Genomic DNA, 24,290 nt, shown 5'->3' with positions numbered 1-24,290 from the left:
TCCACTAGTGGGGGAATCTCGAACTAGGGGACATGATTACAGAATAAGGGGGCACACATTTAAAACTGAGATGCGAAGGAATTTCATCTCGCAGAGGGTGGTGAATCTCTGGAATTCTCTGCCTCAGAGAGTTGTGGAGGCTAGGTAACTAAATGTATTTCAGGAGGAGGTAGATAGACTTATGAAATCTTGGGGAGTCGAAGGTTATGTAGAGCAGGCCCGAAGTTGAGGACTAGGACAGATTAGCCACAATCTTATTGGATGGCGGGGCAGGATTGAGGGCTGAATGGCCTTCCTGTGCTCCTATTTCTTAAGTTCTTATTCTTTGCATATTTGTTCTGATTGGTTTTTTCAGGGCCTGTAAAACTTTGCTTTAGAACCTCTGATTTGTGAACAAGCTGAACTCTTACCATAAGACAAAGTGAGCTCTGGAAACATTGGATTTTTTTGAAGGTGGCACTGATTATAACTTGAACTTCTGTTACAGAAAGATCTGATAAACCCTGTAATTAAAGTGATATGGTCAGGCAATTTATTATTTAAAATTCTGTCAAATAGGATGTGGGAACCAGTTTCGATTGAGAAGTAACTCAGTAGCAGTGAACAGATATTTCTTGGCTCAGCTGAAACTACTTGGCTTCATTTCATTTGCAGGATCTATGAAGCTCAGTTGCTTTGGAAGGATTTTGTGTCACCTTTTCAATCACTAACACTGGGAGCTGCATAATCCCAGTTACAATCACCATTTTAGAACAGAAAGTACCAAAGGCTTACAACAGATCTGACAGGAGACGGGGAGGCCAAGTTTTTGGGTTGTAATGAACGGCCTACACCCAAAATATAAATCTGTCTTTTGTTTGTTAGGCCTGTGATGTATTTTCTGTTTTTGTTTCAGCTTTCCATTATTTGAAGTTGTTCCTTTTAATCTCCATTTTGGCTCCTTGGCACTCCCTTTGTTGTGCAGGTTTCAAATATATTAAGGATGCTCTGAACGTCTTTAACTTAAAAAAGCGGTTTACAGAGAAGCAGATAGCTGAGGAGCATTACACAATGTGCACAGTCAGTTATTGTTTTAGTGGGACGTCTAAGGGGTTTCAGGAATCTAGGCTCAGTCCTGTAAGCAGCAGCACACATTTGACCCATCGCATGCCGATGCTGGGAAATCTCACCATCAAAGGAATGAGAAGCCAAACAATTTCCATAAACCTTACCATGACAATGCTGTCATAGGAGTCACGGCCTCTGATGTCCCAGGGTACAGTAGTAACATGGTTATGTTACTGGATGGAATGATCCCACCACGGCAGTTCGAGGACTTGTATTCAGTTTTTAAAAATTTGCAATTTCAGAGTTGGTATCAGTAAAAGTGACCATGAAACTGTTGGATAGCCATTAAAAGCCAACTTGTTCACTGATGTCCTTCAGGGAAGGAAACCCACCAGCCTTACCTGGTGTGCCTTACATGTGACTCCAGTCCCACACCAACTTAACCGCTCTCTGACCTGGCCTAACAAGCCGTTCAGCTGTATAAGAGCAATTAGGGATGGGAAATAAATTCTGGCCTTGCCAACAATGTCCACTTCCTGAGAATGAATTTAAAAAGCGCCTGATCATATTGGATTTGCTCGGGTAAGGCCATTTTTTTCAAATTATTTTTAATTCTCAGCATGTCAGTGCCAACGTCAAGGCCAGCATTTATTGTCCATTGCTAGTTGTTCTGAGAAAGTGATGTTGGGCTGCCATCTTGAACCATAGATTGCAGTTTGGTACAATTGAGCGGCTTGCTAGAAATCTTCACAGGACAGTTTAGAGTCAACCACATTGGTGTGGGACTGGAGTCACAAATAGACCTCACAGCTCCAGCGACCCGGGTTCAATTCTGGGTACTGCCTGTGTGGAGCTTGCAAGTTCTCCCTGTGTCTGCGTGGGTTTCCTCCGGGTGCTCCGTTTTCCTCCCACATGCCAAAGACTTGCAGGTTGATAGGTTAATTGGCCATTATAAATTGCCCCTAGTATAGGTAGGTGGTAGGGAAATGTAGGGACAGGTGGGGATGTGGTAGGAATATGGGATTAGTGTAGGATTAGTATAAAATGGGTGGTTGATGGTCGGCACAGACTCGGTGGGCCGAAGGGCCTGTTTCAGTGCTGTACCTCTAAACTAAACTAAACTAAACTGACCTGGTAAGGATGCCAGATAAACTTCTCAAAAGGACACTAGTGAAGCAGTTGGGATTCTATGAAAGGTGAAAGCTTCATGGTCACTGCCTATTTCTAAATTTTTGGATCTGAATTCAAAATTTCAGATTTCTGAGGTGGGATTTGAACTCATGTTCTCCTTTCAAAGTGTTAGCAGGCGTTCGCCCAGTATTGGCACATCTTTGTGAGGTTGGGGTGCGGCAATGAAAGGTGGGGGTGACCGATTTCTCATGGGCAAAGCTGTTGGTTAATTTATGAAGGGCTGGAAACATCTGAATCCGACCCCATTGTTAATAGGCCAATTCCACTGGGCTACAAGCCTAGTCTTGGAATGTCTGAAGCAGTAAAAACCCACCCTGAAACATTCTGATAATCCCAGGATTGGCCTGGAGTCTCCAGGGATTAAAGCCAGATCAGCATCCCTGTCGAACAAACAGAGGAGCATGCAAAAGTTTTCAATGAACATATTTGTTTCCAATTTAGAAAAATATTGGACATGGGGGAAAGAAGGCCGTTTGGATGATTCCTGACTTGTCTGTCAATTGGGTAACAAATCTGCTTTCTAATTGGTGTGAAAAATGGGGCACCATGGCGATGGACATATCCGGCTACCAATGGCAGGGCGGAGCAGTTGGAGGCAGGAGGTCATGTGATGAAATCTCCAGGAATATGTCCAATCAGAGTTGGCAGCCACTCCAGCTACACAAATTAACAGTTGACAGTTATCTTGCAGGTGTACAAAACAAGAGAACAGGAGGTGGGATGAACAGGAATTCTGGTGGAAACCTCAACTACTGCCAGCCCCCCACAGAATATCCTGATGTCATTTGCTTTGGGGTGGTGACCTGAGATTCTGCACCACGTCCTTCTTTAACTGTCCATGCCTGAAGAAACTTGCGGGGTTGGGGGAGGGGGGTGGTGTTGCTGATATTCCTGGACTTCCTGCTGTATTAACAGCACAGCCGTGACTGTGGGATCCTTTCACTTCACTATGCCGTTTTCCAATGACAGTGCTGTGATAGCTCCCAATCCCAATCTTTACGTCCGAGGTTAGAGCCATGACCTATGTCATCAACAAAAATAAAAGCCTTGGCCTAATTTCTATAGCTCTACTCGCTGCAATGTGCCCATTTGAACATCTTAGCAAGACCACATACACGCAAAAATAATTTACAAAATAGACATTTGAAGGGGGATTTTCTGCTGTGTTGCTTCTGGTGCATGCCGGGAAATCCCAAGCCCACAATTTCTCCATCTGTTAAAATTCTTCGTCCAGTTTTACCCTTTTATTAAAAGTCTTGTGTTATCTAGTGCATGTCCATAGATTGCAGATAACATATTTCACAATTCAAAGTGTTGCACATCCAAAGTATATTTCACTCTCTCCACCTGATTGGCTTAAATAATTACCAGCAATGAAGTTAACTTTGCTCAAGTATAGGCACATACCTACCAATCATAAACCATTAAAAGGGTCGTGAAAACTATCAATCACAAACCCCAGATTCACACAAAACCAAACAATCAAACTGATCCAATGTTTTTTTATAAAGCTGCCAATCAGGAGCCACCTACTGAACCAAAACATACCACTGAAACAATCTGTCTTACAGCCACCATGCTGTTTCCATAGGCTGCCGGAGAGATACCCGAAAAAAAAATCAGAATCAAATCAAATGATTACTTTTCATCTCTGTTCATTATGGAGAAGGACAATGTAGGTGTAGCGATCAGGGAGGGGGATTGTGATATACTTGAACATATTAGCATTGAAAGGGAGGAAGTATTAGCTGTTTTAGCGGACTTAAAAGTGGATAAATCCCCAGGCCCAGATGAGATGTATCCCAGGCTGTTATGTGAGGCAAGGGAGGAGATAGCAGGGGCTCTGACACAAATTTTCAAACCCTCTCTGGCCACAGGAGAGGTACCAGTGGACTGGAGGACAGCGAATGTGGTACCTTTATTCAAAAAGAGTAGCAGGGATAAACCAGCTGGTGAGTCTAACATCGGTGGTAAGGAAACTATTAGAAAAAATTCTGAGGGACAGGATTAATCTCCACTCGGAGAGGCAGGGATTAATCAGGAAGAGTCAGCATGGCTTTGTCAGGGGGAGATCGTGTCTAAATAACTTGATTGAATTTTTCGAAGTGATGACTAGATGTGTAGATGAGGGTAAAGCAGTTGATGTAGTCTCCATGGACTTCAGTAAGGCTTTTGATAAGGTCCCGCATGGGAGATTGGTTAAGAAGGTAAGAGCCCATGGGATCCAGGGCAATTTGGCAAATTGGATCCAAAATTGGCTGAGTGGCAGGAGGCAGAGGGTGATGGTCGAGGGTTGTTTTGGCGAGTGGAAGCCTGTGACCAGTGGTGTCCCACAGGGATTGGTGTTGGGACCCTTGCTGTTTGTAGTGTACATTAATGATTTAGACGTGAATACAGGTGGTATGATCAGTAAGTTCACAGATGACACGAAAATTGGTGGTGTTGTCAATAGTGAGGAGGAAAACCTTAGATTACAGGACGATATAGATGGGCAGGTAAGATGGGCGGAGCAGATGCAAATAAAATTTAATCCTGAGAAGTGAGAGGTGATGCATTTTGGGAGGACTAACAAGACAAGGGAATATACAATGGATGGTAGGACCCTAGGAAGTACAGAGGGTCAGAGGGACCTTGGTGTACTTGTCCATAGATCACTGGAGGCAGCAGCACAGGTAGATAAGGTGGTTAGGAAGGCATATGGGATACTTGGCTTTATTAGCCGAGGCATAGAATATAAGAGCAGGGAGGTTATGATGGAGCTGTATAAAACACTGGTTAGGCCACAGCTGGAGTACTGTGTACAGTTCTGGGCACCACACTATAGGAAGGATGTGATTGCACTGGAGAGGGTGCAGAGGAGATTCACCAGGATATTGCCTGGGCTGGAGCATTTCAGCTATGAAGAGAGACTGAAAAGGCTAGGGTTGTTTTCCTTAGAGCAGAGAAGACTGAGGGGGGACCTGATTGAGGTATACAAAATTATGTGGGGCATTGATAGGGTAGACAGGAAGAAACTTTTTCCCTTAGCAGAGGGGTCAATAAACAGGGGGCATAGATTTAAAGTAAGGGGCAGGAGGTTTAGAGGGGATTTGAGGAAAAATTGTTTGACCCAGAGGGTGGTTGGAATCTGGAATACACTACCTGAAGTGATGGTAGAGGCAGGAACCCTCACAACATTTAAGAAGTATTTAGATGAGCACTTGAAACGCCATAGGCTACAGGCCAAGTGCTGGACAAAGGGATTAGAATAGATAGGTGCTTGATGGCTAGCAGAGACACGATGGGCTGAAGGGCCTGTTTCTGTACTGTATAACTCTATGACTCTATGACTCTAAAAGCTTAAATCATTTGCAAAAGAAACTTCTTTAGAAAGTGTGCCATTGGAAATCGTCCAATAAGGATTGTCCCTTGAGGCCTACTATCTCTTAGGGCCTGAACTTGGCCCCTAATTTTAACTCACCAACACATCTCCCCCTCCCACCCCTAGGTGGGGCATTTGAAATGGAGTGGAGCAATTAATCCATTCCTTTCTGGCCCCGATTTGACTCTCTGCAACTTCAAATTGCAGGCAGCATGAAAGCTTGCTCAAGCCTGGTGGAGACCTATTTAAATATGCAGATCGGGCTCTGATGACATCATTAGGTTTGATCTGGTATTTTAACCCCTGAGGTCTGAGTGTGCTGGGAGGTGGGGGGGCAGTGACAACTTTGCTGTTGGGTCAACCTGCAAGGGAGGAGCAGTGAGGGTCTGAAGAGAAAGCTAAGTTTAATGTTTTTCCTTGTGTGCCAGGAGGAGCAGGAACTCCCTTCCGCAGCCCACATGAAAATATGGGGCCTCCCCTATGTCAGGTTTCTCCCTCCTCCTCTGATCCATTTACCTTTTTTTTCCAAAATATACTTTATTCATAAAAATCTATAAAAAATACATTGCAAAACAGTTCCAAACAGCACCAAGTCAAACAATACAAAGAGTGGAAAGGAGATCAGTTTCCTTCAATACAGGAGTGAGTTGCCTCACAACCCTTCCATTTCATTTTTCATGCCATGTACATTTTACAGCAAACAAATATTTTCCGGATACAGCCCGAGGGGTTTTCCATGGATCCAGCCCCTCAGTTCAGCTTGGTGGGGGGACCTTACACAGTGGTCTTTCCCCATTGAGCCTTTGTTGCGGCTGCCCCAAGCTTTAGTGCGTCCCTCAGCACGTAGTCCTGGACCTTGGAATGTGCCAGTCTGCAACAATCGGTCGTGAACATCTCTTTGCGCTGGAAGACCAGAAAGTTTCGGGCAGACCAAAGGACGTTTTTCACCGAATTGATAGTCCTCCAGCAGCAGTTGATGTTTGTCTTGGTGTGCGTTCCTGGGAACATCCCGTAGAGCACAGACTCCTGTGTTACAGAGCTGCTTGGGATGAACCTCGACAAAAGCTACTGCATCTCTTTCCTCACCTGCTTTGCAAAGACACCTTCCAGAAGGAGGTGGGCAACCGACTCTTCCCCACCACAGCCACCTCAAGGGCACTGTACGGAGGGGGTGAGACTTCGGGCGTGCAGGAAGGATCTGATGGGGAGGGCTCTTCTCACCACCAGCCAAGCTACATCTTGGTGCTTGTTTGAAAGTTCTGGTGATGAGGCGTTCCGCCAAATGACTTTGGCGGTCTGCTCGGGGAATCATCCGACAGGATCCACCATCTCCTTATACCGTAGGGCCTTGAGGACATTCCATGCAGACCACTGCCTGATGGATCGGTGGTCAAATGTGTTTTTCCGCAGAAACCTTTCCACGAAGGATAGGTGGTACGTCACGGTCCAACTGGATGGAGAGTTCTGCGGCAATATAACCAGACCCACCTTTGCAACATTGGGAACAGATAGAACCTCAGCACGTAGTGACACTTGGAGTTTGCGTACTGGGGGTCTATACACAGCTTGATGCAGCCGCACACGAAGGTAGTCATCAGGATGAGGGCAATGTTGGGTACATTTTTCCCACCCTTATCCAGAGGTTTGAACATCGTGTCCTTCCGGATCTGGTCCATTTTGGATCCCCAGATGAAGCGGAAAATGGTTCAGTTGACTGCAGGAGTGGGGTATGGGCCAGACCTGCGCCACGTACAGCAACAACGTGAGCGCCTCGCACCTGATGACCAGGTTCTTACCCACAGTGGAGAGAGATTGCTGTTCCCACATGCTCAGCTTATGTACCCTGGCTACTCGCTCCTTCCCAGTTTTGGTGCACGCCCCGGCCCTTCCGAACCATATCCCCAGCACCTTCAGGTAGTCTGACCTGACAGTGAAGGGGTCAAAGGATCAGTCAGCCCAGTTCCCAAAGAACATGGCCTCGCTCTTGCCGTGGTTAACTTTGGCTCCCGAGGCCAGTTCGAAATGGTCGCAGATGCTCATCAGTCTGCGCACAGATAGCGGATCCGAGCAGAAGACGGCAACGTCGTCCATGTACAGGGAGGTTTTAACCTGAGTGCCTCCACTGCCTGGGATTGTCACCCCTCTTATGCTCGCATCCTTCCTAATAGACTCAGCAAAGGGTTCAATACAGCAAACAAACAAGACAGGGGAGAGAGGACAGCCCTGTCTGACTCCAGATTGGATCGGGAAACTTTCTGATTCCCACCCATTGATTGAGACTGCGCTACTGATGTTTGTGTAGAGCAGTTTGATCCAATTGCAGATTCCCTCCCCAAACCCCATTTTGGAAAGCACGTCCATCATGTAGGTGTGCGATATCCTGTCAAAAGCCTTCTCTTCGTCCAGGCTGATGAGGCAGGTGTCCACCCTCCTGTCCCGTACATAGGCCATCGCATCCCTGAGTAGCACGAGACTATCAGAGATCTTCCTGCTGGGTACAGTACAGGTCTGGTCAGGGTGGATCACCAACTCCAGAGCTGATTTGACTCGAGTGGCTATGACTTTTGACAGAATCTTGTAGTCAATATTAAGCAGTGAGATGGGCCTCCAATTTCTGATTTCCGTCCTCTCCCCCTTCCGCTTGTAGATGAGGGTGATGATGCCTTTCCTGATGGATTCTGCCATGCTGCCGGCCAGGAGCATACTCTCGTATACTTCCAGCAGGTCTGGGCCGGACCAGTCTCACAGAGCCGAATACAACTCAACTGTAAGCCATCACTTCCGGGAGTTTTACTCGTCTCGAAGGACTTGACGGTCTTTGTCCTCTGATCCATTTACCTAACTGCTGGGGACCATCCCCGTGGGCTCCAGTCTTTGGTGAATTCTCATTCCCGCCGGCAGGACAGGATGCAATTCCTGTCACATTTCAGAGGGAGTGGGGGCTCGATTATCTAAATGAGACCCTCGAGGTAGAATATCTCTAGGTCTTGACACATGAGTTTGTTGCTCACTCGAGCCTCTCACATCAACTGAAACTGTTCCGTTATAAAATCGGAACCTTAATTCTTGAACATTAATGGGGGAATTTTATGCTCTTTCCTGCGGTGACTTTGGAGGCAGGGAGAGCATATGATCATGGAATAGTGGTGGGAGGGACCCCACCATCTTCTCGCCTCCACCCAGATTAGGTCCAGGGCAGGAAGGCCTGTGAACGTCCTTCCCACCCCGTTGCCAACTGAGGCCCTTAAGTGAGCAATTAATACCCGGTTTCAGCCCAGCGGCGGACGGATCTGTTGCTGCATGGGGAGCACGTCAAGCAAACCCGTGCAGATTGCTTGCGGGCTCTGGGTGGGTGGGGGTTGTGGGGGGGGCGTCCCTCATTAAAAAGCACTTAGTCTGTGCCTGTATGAGGGACCCGGCATTGGGAAACGTGGGGGAGGGGGCTGGCTTGCTGAGAGCCACACCCCAACCCTTGCTGCCGGCCCCCCTATACTCCTCTCCCCCATGACTCACATCCCACAAAACCCCTCCCGCCCTGACACCTGTGGCCTGGGTTCCTCACCTCCAGTGGGTCCAGCCTCTGCCGTGCTGCTGCTCAGTTAAAGAGCTGCCAGCCTCTGATTGGCCAACAGCTCTCAGAAGGCAGGTCCTTGATCTTGGAAAAGGCCCACCACTATGCACTCAATTGCCTAACTGGCACTTGATTTGGCAGGCCATCCCCAGAGGAGGCGACAGGGGGCTCTTGTCGGCACTTTAGCCAGTGGTTGAGACTCCCGTTACCCAGATAAAATCCCGGCCTACAAGTCTTCTCTTGTATCTTTGCTTCCAACATTCCCGGGACCAGTAGATGTATAATCTCTGGGCCCCTCAATGCCTGACGTGCGTTATATTTCTTTTGGTTTGTTTGTGGCCCCTCCTATTCTTCCTGTCTGGGATGCTCTAATGCATGCTGGGAGCTGGACCAGCTCCTGACTGGGGCAGAGATTGCATCATATAGAAGGTAAGTGTCTTTAAGAAAACATGTACATGTCCATATGATCTCCTAGACTGATTTCAATCACCCGAGGGGGTTGGGGTTTTCTTTCCATTGTGGCCTCTGCCAGGAGATTACATGGCTGTTGGGAGGTAGGAGGTTTTTTATCATGCCTCTGGCATCATGGTGGTGGAGCAGTCTTGATGGATCAGCTGGCCTTTTCCTGCCCCTCATTTCCATGTATTTGGAAACTGGGATCTTGTTCCCCGACAACCAGTAACTAATACTGCATTCGACTGGCCAACTTTGATGTGTTGAGCTTAGACTGTAGGCTGGATTTTGTGCAGGAGGCAGGGGTCCTGGCGCTGGCCGAAAAGTCGGGTGGAACCCCTCCTCTGTACTTTTTCAGGCCCCCCGGAGCGATCCTCCAGTTTTTGGTTGTCAAAGTTGAAGGAGGCAGGCTCCCCATCCCTTCAAATACTTATTGGGATAGGGTCCCCGCCTCCAAGAGTTGCCGGCCAATCACAGAGCCGGCAGCTCAGCAGCATCAGCAGCACCACCAGGAGCGATGGCCACTGCCAGTACTGCAGGGGCCTTGGATCCCGGCCCACCACTGGAACCCCGGACCCGACGTAGGTGAGGTGGGATCGCCAGGGCTGGTCCGGAAGGCCTTGTGAGGTGGGGTAGGGAGGTGGGCGTTCGGTGCAGGGGGAGGGGTGTTCCGGGGTGGGGGTGGGGGTGGGGGTTGGGGGATCCTCCATGGGCCATGAATTGCCCACACAGAAGGGACCCCCCAATGCAAGCCCGCAGGGAGGGCACCTCGTTTTGCATGGCGTCCTCCCCATGTAGCGAAAGCCCCCCTGCTGTTAGTAACATCCCAGCAACAGCAGGGAGAGGCCCTTAATTGGCCATCAATAGACCACAATTGGCCTCTGGGCAGGAAGGCTGATGTCGGCCTGGAAAGATCATGATTCTCCGCCACCCTCCCCCACCACGTGCCACAGAACCCGACATTGGGCTGGGAACAAAATCCATGAAGCAACTGCAGAGAACCATTGACAATTACTGTACACAGACGTGGGGATCTCCAAAACAAATGTATGTTTTGCTGATAGTTTCATGTCCATCGCTGACTTTTTCTCGAACATTGCCAGCAGAGAATATTAGGAACATAGGAACAGGAGTAGGCCACTCAGCCTTTTGGGCCTGTTCTCCCCCTGTGCCCCCTCCAAAACGTCAGTTCATTCTGTACAAGGGATTCCCTGCGTATGTTGGGTCCAGGTAGAGCACTATTGGGAACTGCGTTATATCCGCATCTGCTCAAGCTTTCCTGGCATTAGCGGCAGTCCATAAACAGCAGCGATGTGAAGGCTACATCAGTGCGGATACAACAGGATTAACCACATAGCATCCAGTGGCAGCTATCTGCGTTTGACCACAATGCAAAGGTGCTGGACCAGTGGTAGTTCAGAGTCCCTCCCATTTTGGTGTGGCACTCCATGTCACCAGAGGCATCAGTGTCACCTCACTCCACCCCACCTCACAGTGTGTTGACACCTAATTTAGCAGTTGTCCAATACAGTATTTTTTATTATGCTTGGGGATGTGGGCATCACTGGCATTTATTGCTCATCTCTTGTTGTGCTGAGCAGGTGATTATGGGCCTTCTGGTAACAGTCTGATACAACCACTAAGTGGCTCACTAGGCCACTTCAGAGGCCAACTAAGCGTCAAACACGTTGGTGTGGGTTTCGAGTCACATACAGGCCAGACCAGGTAAGGACGGCAGATTTCCTTCCCTAACGGACATTAGTGATGGATTTTTACAACAATCCAACAGCTTCATGGTTTACCGGAGCGATACAGACCAGGAAACTCGTAGATCCTGGTCAGGCTCAGTTTGTTGATCACAGCCAGGACAGTGGTAGGAGTGGTATAATTGGACTGGTGGTCCCTGGGTTTGGGAGGGGAAAGTTGGTGGAGTTCCCACAGCTGATCTCTAACCAAGGGCCTTGACTGGATGAGCATATGCATCGACATCCAATGCGGGCAGAATCGGGTCCAGCCATTAAAACAACATGCGAGCAGTCACCGTGCAGACTATGACATGAATAACCGTCCATCCAGTTGGGGTTTTACAACAATCTGTAACTTCATACTCATATAATCCAGCCAAGCAAGCAATGTAAATAGAGCAGAGTGCGAGCATTCCCATGAGATGATTATCGTTTAGGGTTTATTCATAACGACTCTCGAGGTGCTGCCTGTGTTTGTATGAGACCAAACTTGGTTATCAGACTGCTTGGCATTCATCTGCGAGAGGGGACGTACCTTCAGGTGTTGGAGCTGCCGTCGTTCATCCTCCAGCTGCCGTTTCTTGTTCTCTATCTCCATCTGCCGCTTCCTCTTCTCCTGAAAATGAGACAGTAGGAATGCATTAGTTCAGAGCACTCCCTGAATAATTCGCCTTCCACTTATCGTCGAGCTCAGTCCCTGGCCTCTCTCATTTTACAATAACAGAACGTCACAAACAGGGCTGTCAGAACATGGAGTCAGTGCCCTGTTTGCTGGACTCTCAACTTGTACAGAGAGTTGAATTCAGTGAATTATTCATTCTGCATTTTTATGGAGGAGCCAATGAATGACTCAAAACAGTCCTTCAGTTTTATGGTTTTGTTTCAGAGAAACAGCACTAAAGCTAAACAGTATAGCATCAGTATAAAACAAATGTTACAGTAAGGTCTGAGTAACATTGACAGTTTTTTATTGGTTCTAACCAAAACTGCTGTTACATTCTTCCCTCTCTCATCTCCCACACTCCAACAATTTTCCCTCTGCCATCAATGGCTTGGGGCAGAAAGTCAGTGGATGAGTATTGGTTAAGAGGACTTGGGGGACGGGGTGTGATTTTAACTGAGATTGGATTTTGGATGGGTGTTGGTGTGGAGTGATCATCAACTCTGCCCTACACCACCCCCTCCTGGGCCTCAGTTACATTAGTCAGCTGCGAGAGGCAGCTTTGGGCAGGTCTAAATCACAGGGCCCAGAGGCTGCCAACTAGCACCAAGGAAAGTCACGAGTGATGTGGGCAGTCCAGGCTGTTTTGCAAAGGAACCCAAGGTTGCAGAAATCCAGATTTTTCTTTCCTCCTGGCTCCACTAAGCAAAATGTTTGACTTACCTTAGAGGGCCTCTACACCGCCATGTTTTATTGAGCAAGGTGATCCTTTCAGGCCTTTAAAGTCAATACAGGATCTCGGTTCGCATGTATTGATGAGGGTCCTGCCTGAGTCAGGTGGGCACCTCAGCTACCTACAAAAAAGGCCCAGTTAAGATGGCAGTGGGTGGGGAATCGAGCAGGAATGAGGCGGTAAGTCTTTCTCAACTTGTCTCATTGTCCTTGCCCCAATTCTGCTGGGTGGGATGGCTTAGAAACACCTCTTTCCGTAACCCCACCATCTGCAGCAGCAGATGTTGTCAACAGAGATTCAGATGAAAGATACATCGGAGTATTTTCTAATCGGTGAGAAACTAGGAACTGCAGAGGAACAAAGAGATTTGGGAGTCTGAATACACAAATCATTAAAAATGAGCTGCAGGCAGGAAAAATGGCAATCAAGAAGCCTAATGGAATGTTGGCCTTTCTCTCAAAGGGATTGTAATACAAAGGGGAGGAAGTGATGCTTTAGTTGTCTAGAGCCTTGACCAGACTCCACCTGGAGCACAGCGTTCGGTTCTGGGCTGTGCACCTCAGGAAGGATGTATTGGCCTTGGAGGGGGTGCAGCGCAAATTCGACAGAATGCTTCCGGGAGTTGGGTTATATTATGAGGACAGACTGCCTAAACTTGGCTTCTTTTATCTAAGATCGAGGGGTGATCTAATCGAGGCATTTCAAATGTTAGATGGATTTGATAGGGTAGATAAGGAAAAACTATTTCCTCTGGTGGGGGAATTGAGAACAAGGTGGCATAAACTTCAGTTTAAAACTAGGACCTTCAGGAGGGAAATCAGGAAGCACTTTTTCACATAAAGTGAAAACCTGGAACGCATTCCCCCAAAAGGCTATGGATGCTGGAGAACAATTTAAAGACAGCAATCAATAGATTTTGTTAAATAAGGGAATCAAGGGATATGAAGCCAAGAAGTGTAAATGGAGTTGAGATCAGATCAACCATGATCTGATTGAATAATGAAGAAGGTAGTTTGCTAAGCCTCTTTTGACAGCACCTTCCAAATCCGCCACCTCTACCACCTAGAAGGGCAAGGGCAGCAGTTGCATGGGAACACCACCACCTGCAAGTGCCCCTCCAAAGTCACTCATCACCCTGACCTGGAACTATATCGCCGTTCCTTCACTGTCGCTGGGTCAAAATCCTGGAACACCCTCCCAAACAGCACTGTGGGCCTCCCGCACCACACAGATTGCAGCAGTTCAAGAATACAGCTCACCACTACCTTTTCATGGGCAATTAGGGATGGGCAGCAACTGCTGGTCTTGCCAACGACGCTTATATCCGAAGAACAAATTAAAGTAAATGCTGAATGGCCTACTCCTGTTCCTATGAGTTGGAGTTTATGTAGGGTGGAGATGGAGTAGTGGGTGAGGAGACCCTTGAGGGCAACAAAAGTTTGGATGAGGGTTCAGCAGCAGTAGACTTGAACTAAGGACAGTACCAGGGTCTGCAGCGTCAGTGCGCAAAGTGTGGGACTGGTGGCCCTTATGGGAGGACTCAGCTCACCATTAAACTCCCGACAAAGCCAATCATTTGTTGGTGTGATGAGAATACCCCTTTAAGCAGTATGTCAGTTCTCTGAATACAGGCCTGCTCTTCAAGAGTTTGAAAGAAGCCATTCAGTTCAATGGTCTCAAATCTTTCAAAGCTTAAATGAAGACTCCTTTATAAAGTGGGATTGGTATACATTACATCTGAAAATTCCCAGCCTCCTGATAGCTTTGAAAAAAATATTAGCATGTTACTGGCAGTTTTCGTATTTCAACAAGAAGACTGCACTGTTCTAGTTGATCTGGTTTCCTTTATCACTTTGCCCTATTCAATTCAACATGAAGGACCTTTGCCCTTCTATGTCACTGTGAACGGGAATGTGTTTAATAATTGTACAGTTTCAAAGTACCTTCCATAATTGGTTACAGTGTCCAGTTCTGGTTATCAAGACACAGGGCAGATAGTCCAGCTTTGGATGCAGAGCAGAGACAATCCACAAGATTCAGTTCCAGTGTCAGGGGCCTGAGTTATGAAGAAAAACTGGAGAGACACTAGCGGGTAGAAATTGGTGTTCATTGCGGCTAATTTTCGGGCATAAAATGGAATGCAGTGGAATGGCCCGTGCCCAATTGGCAATTTGTTCCTACTGCAAAATCTGTGGGGCCTTTCTTTAGGCGTCCTGGAAAGACACCGAATACAAACGTTAAGCCCCTTAAATATGTAAATTAGGGTCCAATGTCTGTTGAAGGGCTCCTATCTGGAAATCAGCTGCCGATAAGTGGTGCAGGGCCTGACCTGCTCAGGATTCTTCAGTAGCTTCTGAGGATGATGGGAAGGGTCAAGAGAACGGAAATACAGTCTTTGCTCGGGTGAGCTTCCTGTCGAGACACGACCAGCTTGGCCTGAGTATGGTGATGAGGCCTTGGGCCTCAATTAATCCTTCAGCCTCTTGGTCCGGATGTTATAGAGGGAACAATGAGAAAAATCTGGAAAATTACATCAAACTAAACCAGGATAGGAGATCAGGGGGACATGGGCTTCAAACAGTGAGTAAAAAGAGTGAGGAAATTAAGGATGTTGCTATCAGTCGAGAAAAGTATTGGAGAAACTTGAGGGACTAAAATCTGACAAGTCCCTGGGACCAGATGGCCTACACCCTAGGATTCTAAAAGAGATAGCTGCAGAGATAGTGGATGCACTAGCTATGATTTTCCAGAATTCCTTAGATTCAGGAATGGTCCCGTCAGATTGGAAGTTGGCAAATGTTACACTGCTTTTCAAGAAAGGAGGAAGAAAGGAAACAGGGAACTACAGGCCAGTTATTGGGAAGATGCTGGAAACTATTATTAAAGAAGTCTTAACATTGCACTTGGAAAAGCATAGTATGATTAGAACAAGTCACCATGGTTTTACAAAAGGGAGATCCTGTAGTATACCTGGATTTTCAAGAGGCATTCGATAAGGTGCCACATTAAAGATTTATAGGCAAGATAAAGGCTCATGGTGTTGGGGTAATATATTAGTGTGGATAGAGGATTGGTTAACAGATAGGAAGCAGAGAGTGAGCATTAATGGGGCATTTTCAAGTTGGCAGGCAGTGAATAGTGGGATGCCACAAGGATCAGTGCTGGGGCCTCAGCTATTTACATTCTATATTAATGACTTGGTGAAGAGACAGAGAGTAATGTATCTAAGTTTGCTGATGTTACAAAGCTCGGTGGAAAGGTAAGCTGCGGGGAGGACATAGAGAGGCTGCAAAGAGATATAGACAGGTTCAGTGAGTGGGCAACAAGATGGTAAATGGAGTATAATGTAGGGAAGTGTGAAATTGTTCACCTTGGTCGGAAAAATAGAAAATCAGAATAATTTTTAAAAGGTGTGAAACTGGCAAGTGTTGATGTTCAGAGAGACTTGGGGTATTCATACAAGAAACGCACAAAGTTAACATGCAGGTGCAGCAGGCTATGTTGGCCTTTATTACAAGGGGATTGGAGTACAGGAATAAAGAAGTCTTACTAAAATTGCACAGGGCTTTGGTGAGACCGCACCTGGAATATTGTGTGCAGTTTTGGTCACCACATTTAAGAAAGGATATACTTGCACAGGAGGCAGTGCAGTGAAGATTTACTAGATTGGTTCCTGGGATGAAGGGGTTGTCCTATGATGAGAGGCTGAGTAAATTGGGCCTATATTCTCTGGAGTTTAGAAGAATGAGAGGCGATCTAATTGAAACATACAAGATGCTGAAAGGGCTTGATAGAGTAGAAGCTGAGAGATTGTTCCCACTGGTCAGGGAATCTAAAACATGGGGACACAGTCTCAGGATAAGGGGCCAATCATTCAGGACTGAGATGAGGAGAAATTACTTCACTCAAAGGGTTGTGAATTTTTGGAATTCTCTACCCCAGAGGGTTGTGGATGCTCCATAATTGAATACATTTAAGGCTGGGATAGACAGATCTTTGGGGTCTCATGGAATCAAGGGAACTGGGGAGCGGGCAGGAAGGTGGAATTGAAGCTCATGATCAGCCATGATCATATTGAATGGCGGAGCAGGCTAGATGGGCCATATGGGCTATTTCTGCTCCTATTTCTTGTGTTCTTGTGTTCAACCAGCAGAAATCATGATTAGGACTGAGGTCAGGATGTTCTTCCTCCTACAAAGAGTGATCAAAATGTGGAATGGATGTCCGGAGAGAGTAAAGACCAATACCCTGCGATCATATGTGCACAGTTCCGCTCTCCGTATTACAGAAAGGAAATAGAGGCTTTGGAGACTTTGCAAAACTGATTTACTGGGATGATACCAGAACTGAGAAATTATACCTATCAGGAAAGTCTGAAAATGCTGGGACTCTTTAAGGATGAGAAGGTTAAGGAGTGATATAATAGAAGTCTTTCAGATTATGAAGGAGTTTGATAGGGTAGACATAGAAAAGATGTTACCACATGTAAGGGAGATCAAAACTAGAAGTCATCAATATAAGATAGTCATTAATAAATGCAATAAGGAGTTCAGGAAGAACTTTACCCAGAAAAGGATATACTGATAAGAGTTAGATGAAGAAAGGAGGGAGGAGACTCCTGTGAAGTATAAACACTGGTATAGACCAGTTGGGCCAAAGGGCCTGTTTGTAATGTAAGAAACAATTGGATGCTGTAATGGGTGGGTAGGAAGAGGGGGAAATTGGATTTTCTCTGGATGAATGAATGGTCTTTCTCATCTGCATTTTAGAACATGAGTTTTTCAAAAGGTGGAGCGTTTCACAGATTTGCATGATAATCATTTCAATTTAATATATCTATAATTACCTTGTGATCTTTTAATTTACATTCTGGAAATAATGTCCATAATATTATGCAGTTTAATTAACTGGCAGAACCAAAGTCACTGAGGATCTGTAGTTAATTTCGGGATTGAAAAGAGCTAACTTTAATAAAATGACAGAAGACTTGAAATAGGTCAATTGGTCGACTCCAGTAGTTTGGGATAAGGCTGATGTATAATCTGCATCTCAATGGCACATCTTTAAGACCGAATTGGGACACACAGAATTCACGTACATGCCTAAAGTAGGAAGGGTATGTGATGAGAATTAGCCAAGGTGGCTGCCTGGTCATGAGTAAGGACAAATAAGGCTTAAAGAAAAACATTTGCACAGATTAGAAGTAGATAATTCCCAGGAAAACAGAGGCAAGTACTGCACACAATTAAAGGAAACTAAGCTCGCTGTTAGATCTGCTAAAAGGGCAACAGGAAAAAGGATTGTGGACAACTGGTAGCAATGGGAAAAGCCTTTTTAACTATGCTAAGCATCAGAAGATCATCAAAGACTGCACTGGATCATTAAGAGATTCACTAGGACTGATTAGAAGGGATTCTCTGGGTATGGCAGAGATGCTAAATTAGTACTTTGCATCAGCCTTTACTTTTGAAGATGATGCTCAACTAACAACATTAAGTTGTGCTGTTAAATATAAAATTGTTAATATTAAAATAGATGAGTTATCTGAAATAAGAAACCTTAAAAGAAATCGAGCTTTCGGGCCAGACCCAAAGGTCTTTAAATAAATGGAAATGGAGTTATTAAGTCACTTATCAAGTCACTTGCCTATATCTTTAACAGCTCACAAGACTGGATGATTAACAAAGCCAATCTGTTGCTATCAGGAAGCTGCCATTGGACATAGCTATGGGTGGCACCACTGCCTTGATCCACACAGATACATTTAGCATCGAGGCACCCAGGGGGCTGGATTCTACAGAGCCCTTGACATAGGATCTGTGACGGAGGGGGCCTGAAGATGTCTACAGATGAGGCCCGCCACGGACCTCGACGCTGGCAGGGCCTGGCCCGATATTGCAGGCAGCGCTAAGGCCTCATGGCGGCCCCCCCACCCGGCCAGGTGGCAATGAGAGCACAATTTAAATATTTAAATGAATTAAAATACTTGCATTAATTACTCTCCTGTCACCTCCTGGTGTCCCGCCGCGGTTTTCACCCCGGCGGCCGGCACTGCCATGCATTCGGATTCCTGTCTGGGGAAACAAGGCGCAACACTGGTGGGGAAGGGGGAGGAGGTAAGTTTCTCAGTGCGGGGGTGGGGCGGGGTGGGGACGGGGTCAAATAACGTCATGGGTGTAGGCGATGGTGGGAAGGGTTGTAGTTTAAAGTTTGTGCAGTTGGTGGGGTTGGGGGTCGGGGAGGTCAGATGGTATAATAAATGTAATAGTTATTGTGGAGTGGGAGAGGGGCAGAAGAGATAGACTTATTTTAATTTAATTTAATCTCTCTTTAAATATTTAAATTTGCCGATTGGGCGAAACAGCCCTTTACAAATGGCGTCAGCGCCTGCGCACGGGCAGCTGGCGCCATTGCCGGGGACAGACAGCCAGCCCTCTCCATGTGAGCAGGGGGCAAGGGGGGGACGTGTGGGCCAGCATTTATTTCGCTTATAGAATTCAGCCCAAGATGGGGTGGGGTGCAGGAGGGGTGGTGGGTTGATTTCTGGTGAATGGCACATTTTCACCAATCTCATTGATGCTCACAAGGATCCAGGAGTTGAACCCAAGGGGTGCCCATCACCATGGCTGGTGGGATTTGCTAACATCCAAACCAGGTTTCACTCCAAATTCTCTCCAGCCAACCTGATTCCACTGCCAATCTGTCCGCCACATGCCTAGGAGTTTGGGGCCCTATATATTTAAATCAACGGTATTAATTGTAACTGTACAGATGTGTTCTAACTGTAGGTACTCTATTGTGATGCATTGTAACAGTTGCTAATGTATTTACTATAACTGTAGGGATTGTGATCTCCCCCGTGTGTATTACTTGGTTTGTCAATGCATCACCGGTGTGTCATTGAGACATTCAGGCCGGGAAGGTACCAGCTTTGATCCCAGGTCCGTGCTGAGTTAGCTGATCTCACCTGGGGAATTAGTACAGGTACTGGCTGTTATCTCGTGACCTGTACTGGAAGGCGCTGATGTGTAGACGTCAAGTGAGCACAGATTTGGGGCTTGGTTACATTGCCCTCCCCCAACACCCACCCTGTGCCCATCATGATAGTTTGCTCAGCCTCCTCACTGAAGGTGAACATGTTGCTGAGGCTGAGCAGTTCTAAGCACAACCCACCCTCTCATCACAGCCAGCACTAACAGCCACGTTTCATCTATTCTTTTACTGTCTATTATTTATACAGGTGAAATATTACAACATCAGGATGTGACACTCTAACCTTGCATACACGTTCTGTTGGAGATAGATATAGAAAGGCATGTAGGAGATGGGGTTAGTTGATCAAAGTAATTTTGCTGAGTGGGGTTATCAGTCATACTGATGTCAGCCACTGGATAAATGCCAGAATTAAGTGGTTGTTATCTTGATTAACGCTGTTCACTGTGTATTGCTGAAAATAGAGATATGTTGTCGAAGCCTTTCGTCTTATGAACAGGCCTAGGCCATCATTTTCAGTCCTGAAAACAGCCCAGTCTACCTCAAATTACCCTCAAAGGGTGATGTATCCCAAAAATTTGGGCAACAGGTGAAGCTAGCTGTTTCACGCTGCTACCCTGCAGCGGCATAGCTTCCAATCACTGCAACTGAAATTGCAGCTGAAACACAGAAAGAGTCAGCGTCGAAAAGAGGCTATGAACAGAGATTGAGTGGATGGACAGAATTTGACCAGTGTACAGATAGAAACTGAAACCATTCCATAATTTTCGCATTGAGCTGTCATATGAGCAGGGCTGCATCAAGTGGGGTCATAGAAATGGGCCTAAGGCTGTCTTTTTCCACCCTGAAAAATCCAGGAAGGGTAATGTATCCCAAAATTTTGAGCAACAGGTGAAGTTAGCTGTTTCACACTGCTACTATGCAGTAGCAACATGTGTAGTGTTTGCCACTAACAGGATGCTGTCGTCAAGTCAAAATGACGTCCTGCCTATCACACAAATGACATATGAATTTCAATGCCAGTGTGATGCTAGGTATATAGGCCATACATCCCAAAGACTGGCCGATCGTATCAAACAACATGTCCCTTCCGTTGTTCGCAACGGGCAACGTACAGACCTTACCCAACCAGCCCGTGCTTGCAAAACTCAAAACACAGTGTCCAACATTAGATGTGATTCTGCGATTGGACAACATTTGCTAAATAATCCTCAGTGTGCTAAGAATTACACTGACAACCAATTTAAGATTATCAGTAGGGTTTGCAGTGTGGCGCATTTGCACATACTGGAAGCTACATATATTAATGCTGTTCTTTGTAGACAGAAAGAAAATGTACAAACATTGCGCTTGTTTCAGCTAAACAAAATAAATGACAGCCATTCGCTGGGTCATTCCTCAGGGCAATGCCTTGACCAATCAGAGTCAAGCTGCCTGGTTTAAATTTCAAACAAAGCTTGGCAGTTAACTGTCAGTCACCATAAACTGGTGCATTCTCCATGGCAACGCCTCTACCAATCAGAGTTCACTTGCCAAATAATCAGCACTCTCTTCTCATACAGTATAAAATTGTTGTTTTTCCTTACATTGGTATTCTTTCAGATTGTCCTGACGAGTGCAAGATGAAAAGCTTCAACAATATGTCTCTATTTTCAGCAATACTCAAGTACTGTACTACCAAATAAGATTGGTAGTACTGCCAATAAGATTTTGATTCCTGGTCTGTGTTGAGTCAGGTGGTCTTAGGGTGTGGGGGCAGGGGGACATGGGAAGGGGTGGGATCTGGGGTAGGTAACAATGCCCAGTATTACCTGATTGTTCTTTTGAAGATTTGGCACTTATTTTGAGTTAGGGGGAGGAATATTGACCACGACTCCTGCTGCTGTTCACTTCCTAAAAAAGCTCGCTGGAAGTGCATGTGTATGTGGGGCCTCAGCTGAGGATAGGGTATTTTTTGAAATATAAATTTCTTGGGATGTGGGCATTGCTGGAAAAGTTGGCATTATTGCCATTCCTAGTGACCGTGAGAAGGTGGTGGTGTCCAAGTTGCTGGGCCACTTCAGATGACATTTAAACCACATCGGTATTGGACTGGAGTCACACGCAGGCCAGAGCAGGTAAGGATGACAGGTTTCCTTCCCTAAAGAACATTGGTCCGTAAAGGATATGTCAACTGTGGCTCAGTGGCTGCACCCTCACCTTATAGACAGAAGTCTTGTTCCAGGGACCTGAGAACCTTACCCAAGTTGACATTCCCAGTGCAGTACTGAGGGAGTGCTGCACTGTTAGAGATGGCATCATTCAGATGAGATATTAAACCAAGGCCCCATCTGTCCCATCAGGTGGATGTAAAATATGCCATGACATTATTTGAAGAAGAGCAGGGGAGTGATCCCTAGTGTCCTGGCCAATGTTTATTCCTCAACCAACATTACTAAAACAAAATTTCTATTTCTGGGATCTTGCTGTGTGCCAACAAGCAGCTGCATTTCCTCCATTACAACAAAAACCACACTTAAGGAATACTTCACTGGCTATGAAGTGCTTTGGTTTTTTTTTCCAAAAATATACCTAATTCATAAAAATTTGTAAAAAGAATTCATTACTAAACAGTTCAAATTTGACATTTTGGGAAGTGCATTAGAGATCAGATTTCTTCAATACAGAACCTGAGATGCCTCACAACTCTTGCCATTCCATTTTATATGCATTACATAGCAAAACCATATTTGGTGTAGACAGCCTGAGAGGTTTTCCATGGATCCAGCCCCTCGGTTCACTCGGTGGGAGGATCTTACACAGTGGCCTTTCCCCATTGAGCCTTTGTGACATCTGCCCCAAGCTTTAGTGCGTCCCTCAGCACGTAGTCCTGGGACTTGGAATGTGCCAGTCTGCAACACTCGGTCGTGGACAACTCTTTGCGCTGGAAGACCAGCAGGATTCGGGCAGACCAAAGAGCGACTTTCACCAGGTTGATGGTCTTCCAGCAGCAGTTGATGTTTATCTCGGTATATGTCCCTGGGAATAGCCCATACAGTACTAAGTTCTGTGTTACAGAACTGCTCAGGATGAACCTCGACAACAACCACTGCATCTCTTTCCACAGTTGTTTTGCAAACACACATTCCAGAAGGAGGTGGGCAACAGTCTCTTCCCCACCACAGCCACCTTGAAGGCAGTGTGTGAAGGCAGTGAGACTCCGGGCTTGCAGGAAGCATCTGATGGGTTGGGCCCTTTTCCCCACCAGCCAAGCTACGTCTTGGTGCTTGTTTGAAAGTTCTGGTGATGAGGCATTCTGCCAAATGACTTTGGCAGTCAGCTTGGAGAACCATCCAACAGGATCCACCATCTCCTTTTGCCATAGGGCCTTGAGGACATTCCTTGCAGACCACTGCCTGATGGATTGGTGGTCAAAGGTGTTTTCCTGCACAAAATGTTTCACGAAGAATAGGTGGTATGGCATGGTCCAACTGGATGGAGTGTTCCGGGGCAATGTGACCAGACCCACCCTTCGTAACACCGGGGACAGACGGAACCTCAGCACGAAGTGACAATTGGTGTTTATGTACTGTTTACGCACAGCTTGATGCAGCCGCACACGAAGGTGGCCATCAGAATGAGAGCGACATTGGGTATGTTTTTTCCCCCCTTTGTCCAGAAGTTTGAACATTGTGTCCCTGTGGATACAGTCCATCTATGATCTCCAGATAAAGCAGAAGATGACATGGGTGACTGGCACGGCGCAGGAGTGGGGTATGGGCCAGACCTGATGAGGTTCTTACCCGCAATGGAGAGAGATCGCTGTTCCCACATGCTCAGTTTCTGTTTTACTATGGCTACTCGCTCCTTCCAGGTTTTGGCGCATGCCCTGGCCCTTCCGAACCATATTCCCAGCACCTTCAGGTAGTTTGACCTGGCGATGAAGGGGTCAAAGGATCGGTCAGCCCAGTTCCCAAAGAACATGGCCTCACTCTTGTTGCAATTTACTTTGGCTCCTGAGGCCAGTTCAAACTGGTCGCAGATGCTCATCAGTCTACGAACGGACGGCAGATCCGAGCAGAAGACGGCGACGTCATCATGTACAGGGAGGTTTTGTCCTGGTGCCTCTGCTGCCTGGGATTGTCACCCCTCTTATGCTCGCATCTGCCCTAATGGACCTGCAAAAGGTCCGATACAGCAAACAAACAAGACAGGCGAGAGAGGACAGCCCTGTCTGACTCCAGTCGGATCGGAAAATTTTCTGATTCCCACCCATTGATTGAGACTGCGCTATTGATGTTTGTGTAGAACAGTTTGATCCAATTGCAGATTCCCTCCCCAAACCCCATTTTGGAAAGTACGTCCATCATGTAGGTGTGTGATATCCTGTCAAAAGCCTTCTCCTGGTCCAAGCTGATGAGGCAGGTGTCCACCCTCCTGTCCCGTACATAGGCGATCTTATCCCTGAGTAGCGCGAGACTATCAGAGATCTTCCTGCCGGGTACAGTGCAGGTCTGGTCAGGGTGAATCACCAACTCCAGAGCAGACTTGACCCG

At 46.6% G+C, this 24,290-nt stretch overlaps 1 protein-coding gene across 3 annotated transcripts in view; it reads right to left on the bottom strand.

Annotated features, from left to right (window-relative positions):
- palm1a (paralemmin 1a) overlaps nucleotides 1-24,290 on the bottom strand; it is a 452,107-nt gene that overhangs the window by 246,195 nt on the left and 181,622 nt on the right. For all 3 annotated transcript variants that reach the window (XM_068016618.1, XM_068016619.1, XM_068016617.1), the window contains one exon: nucleotides 11,904-11,984. In XM_068016618.1, the coding sequence (XP_067872719.1) occupies nucleotides 11,904-11,984 (81 nt within the window). The remainder of the gene's footprint in view (nucleotides 1-11,903; nucleotides 11,985-24,290) is intronic.

This window comes from Heterodontus francisci, chromosome 36, assembly GCF_036365525.1.
Source record: "Heterodontus francisci isolate sHetFra1 chromosome 36, sHetFra1.hap1, whole genome shotgun sequence".
NCBI classification, from domain to species: domain Eukaryota; kingdom Metazoa; phylum Chordata; class Chondrichthyes; order Heterodontiformes; family Heterodontidae; genus Heterodontus; species Heterodontus francisci.
Note: the sequence above shows the minus strand (reverse complement) of the source record. Positions and strands in the feature narration are given on the sequence as shown.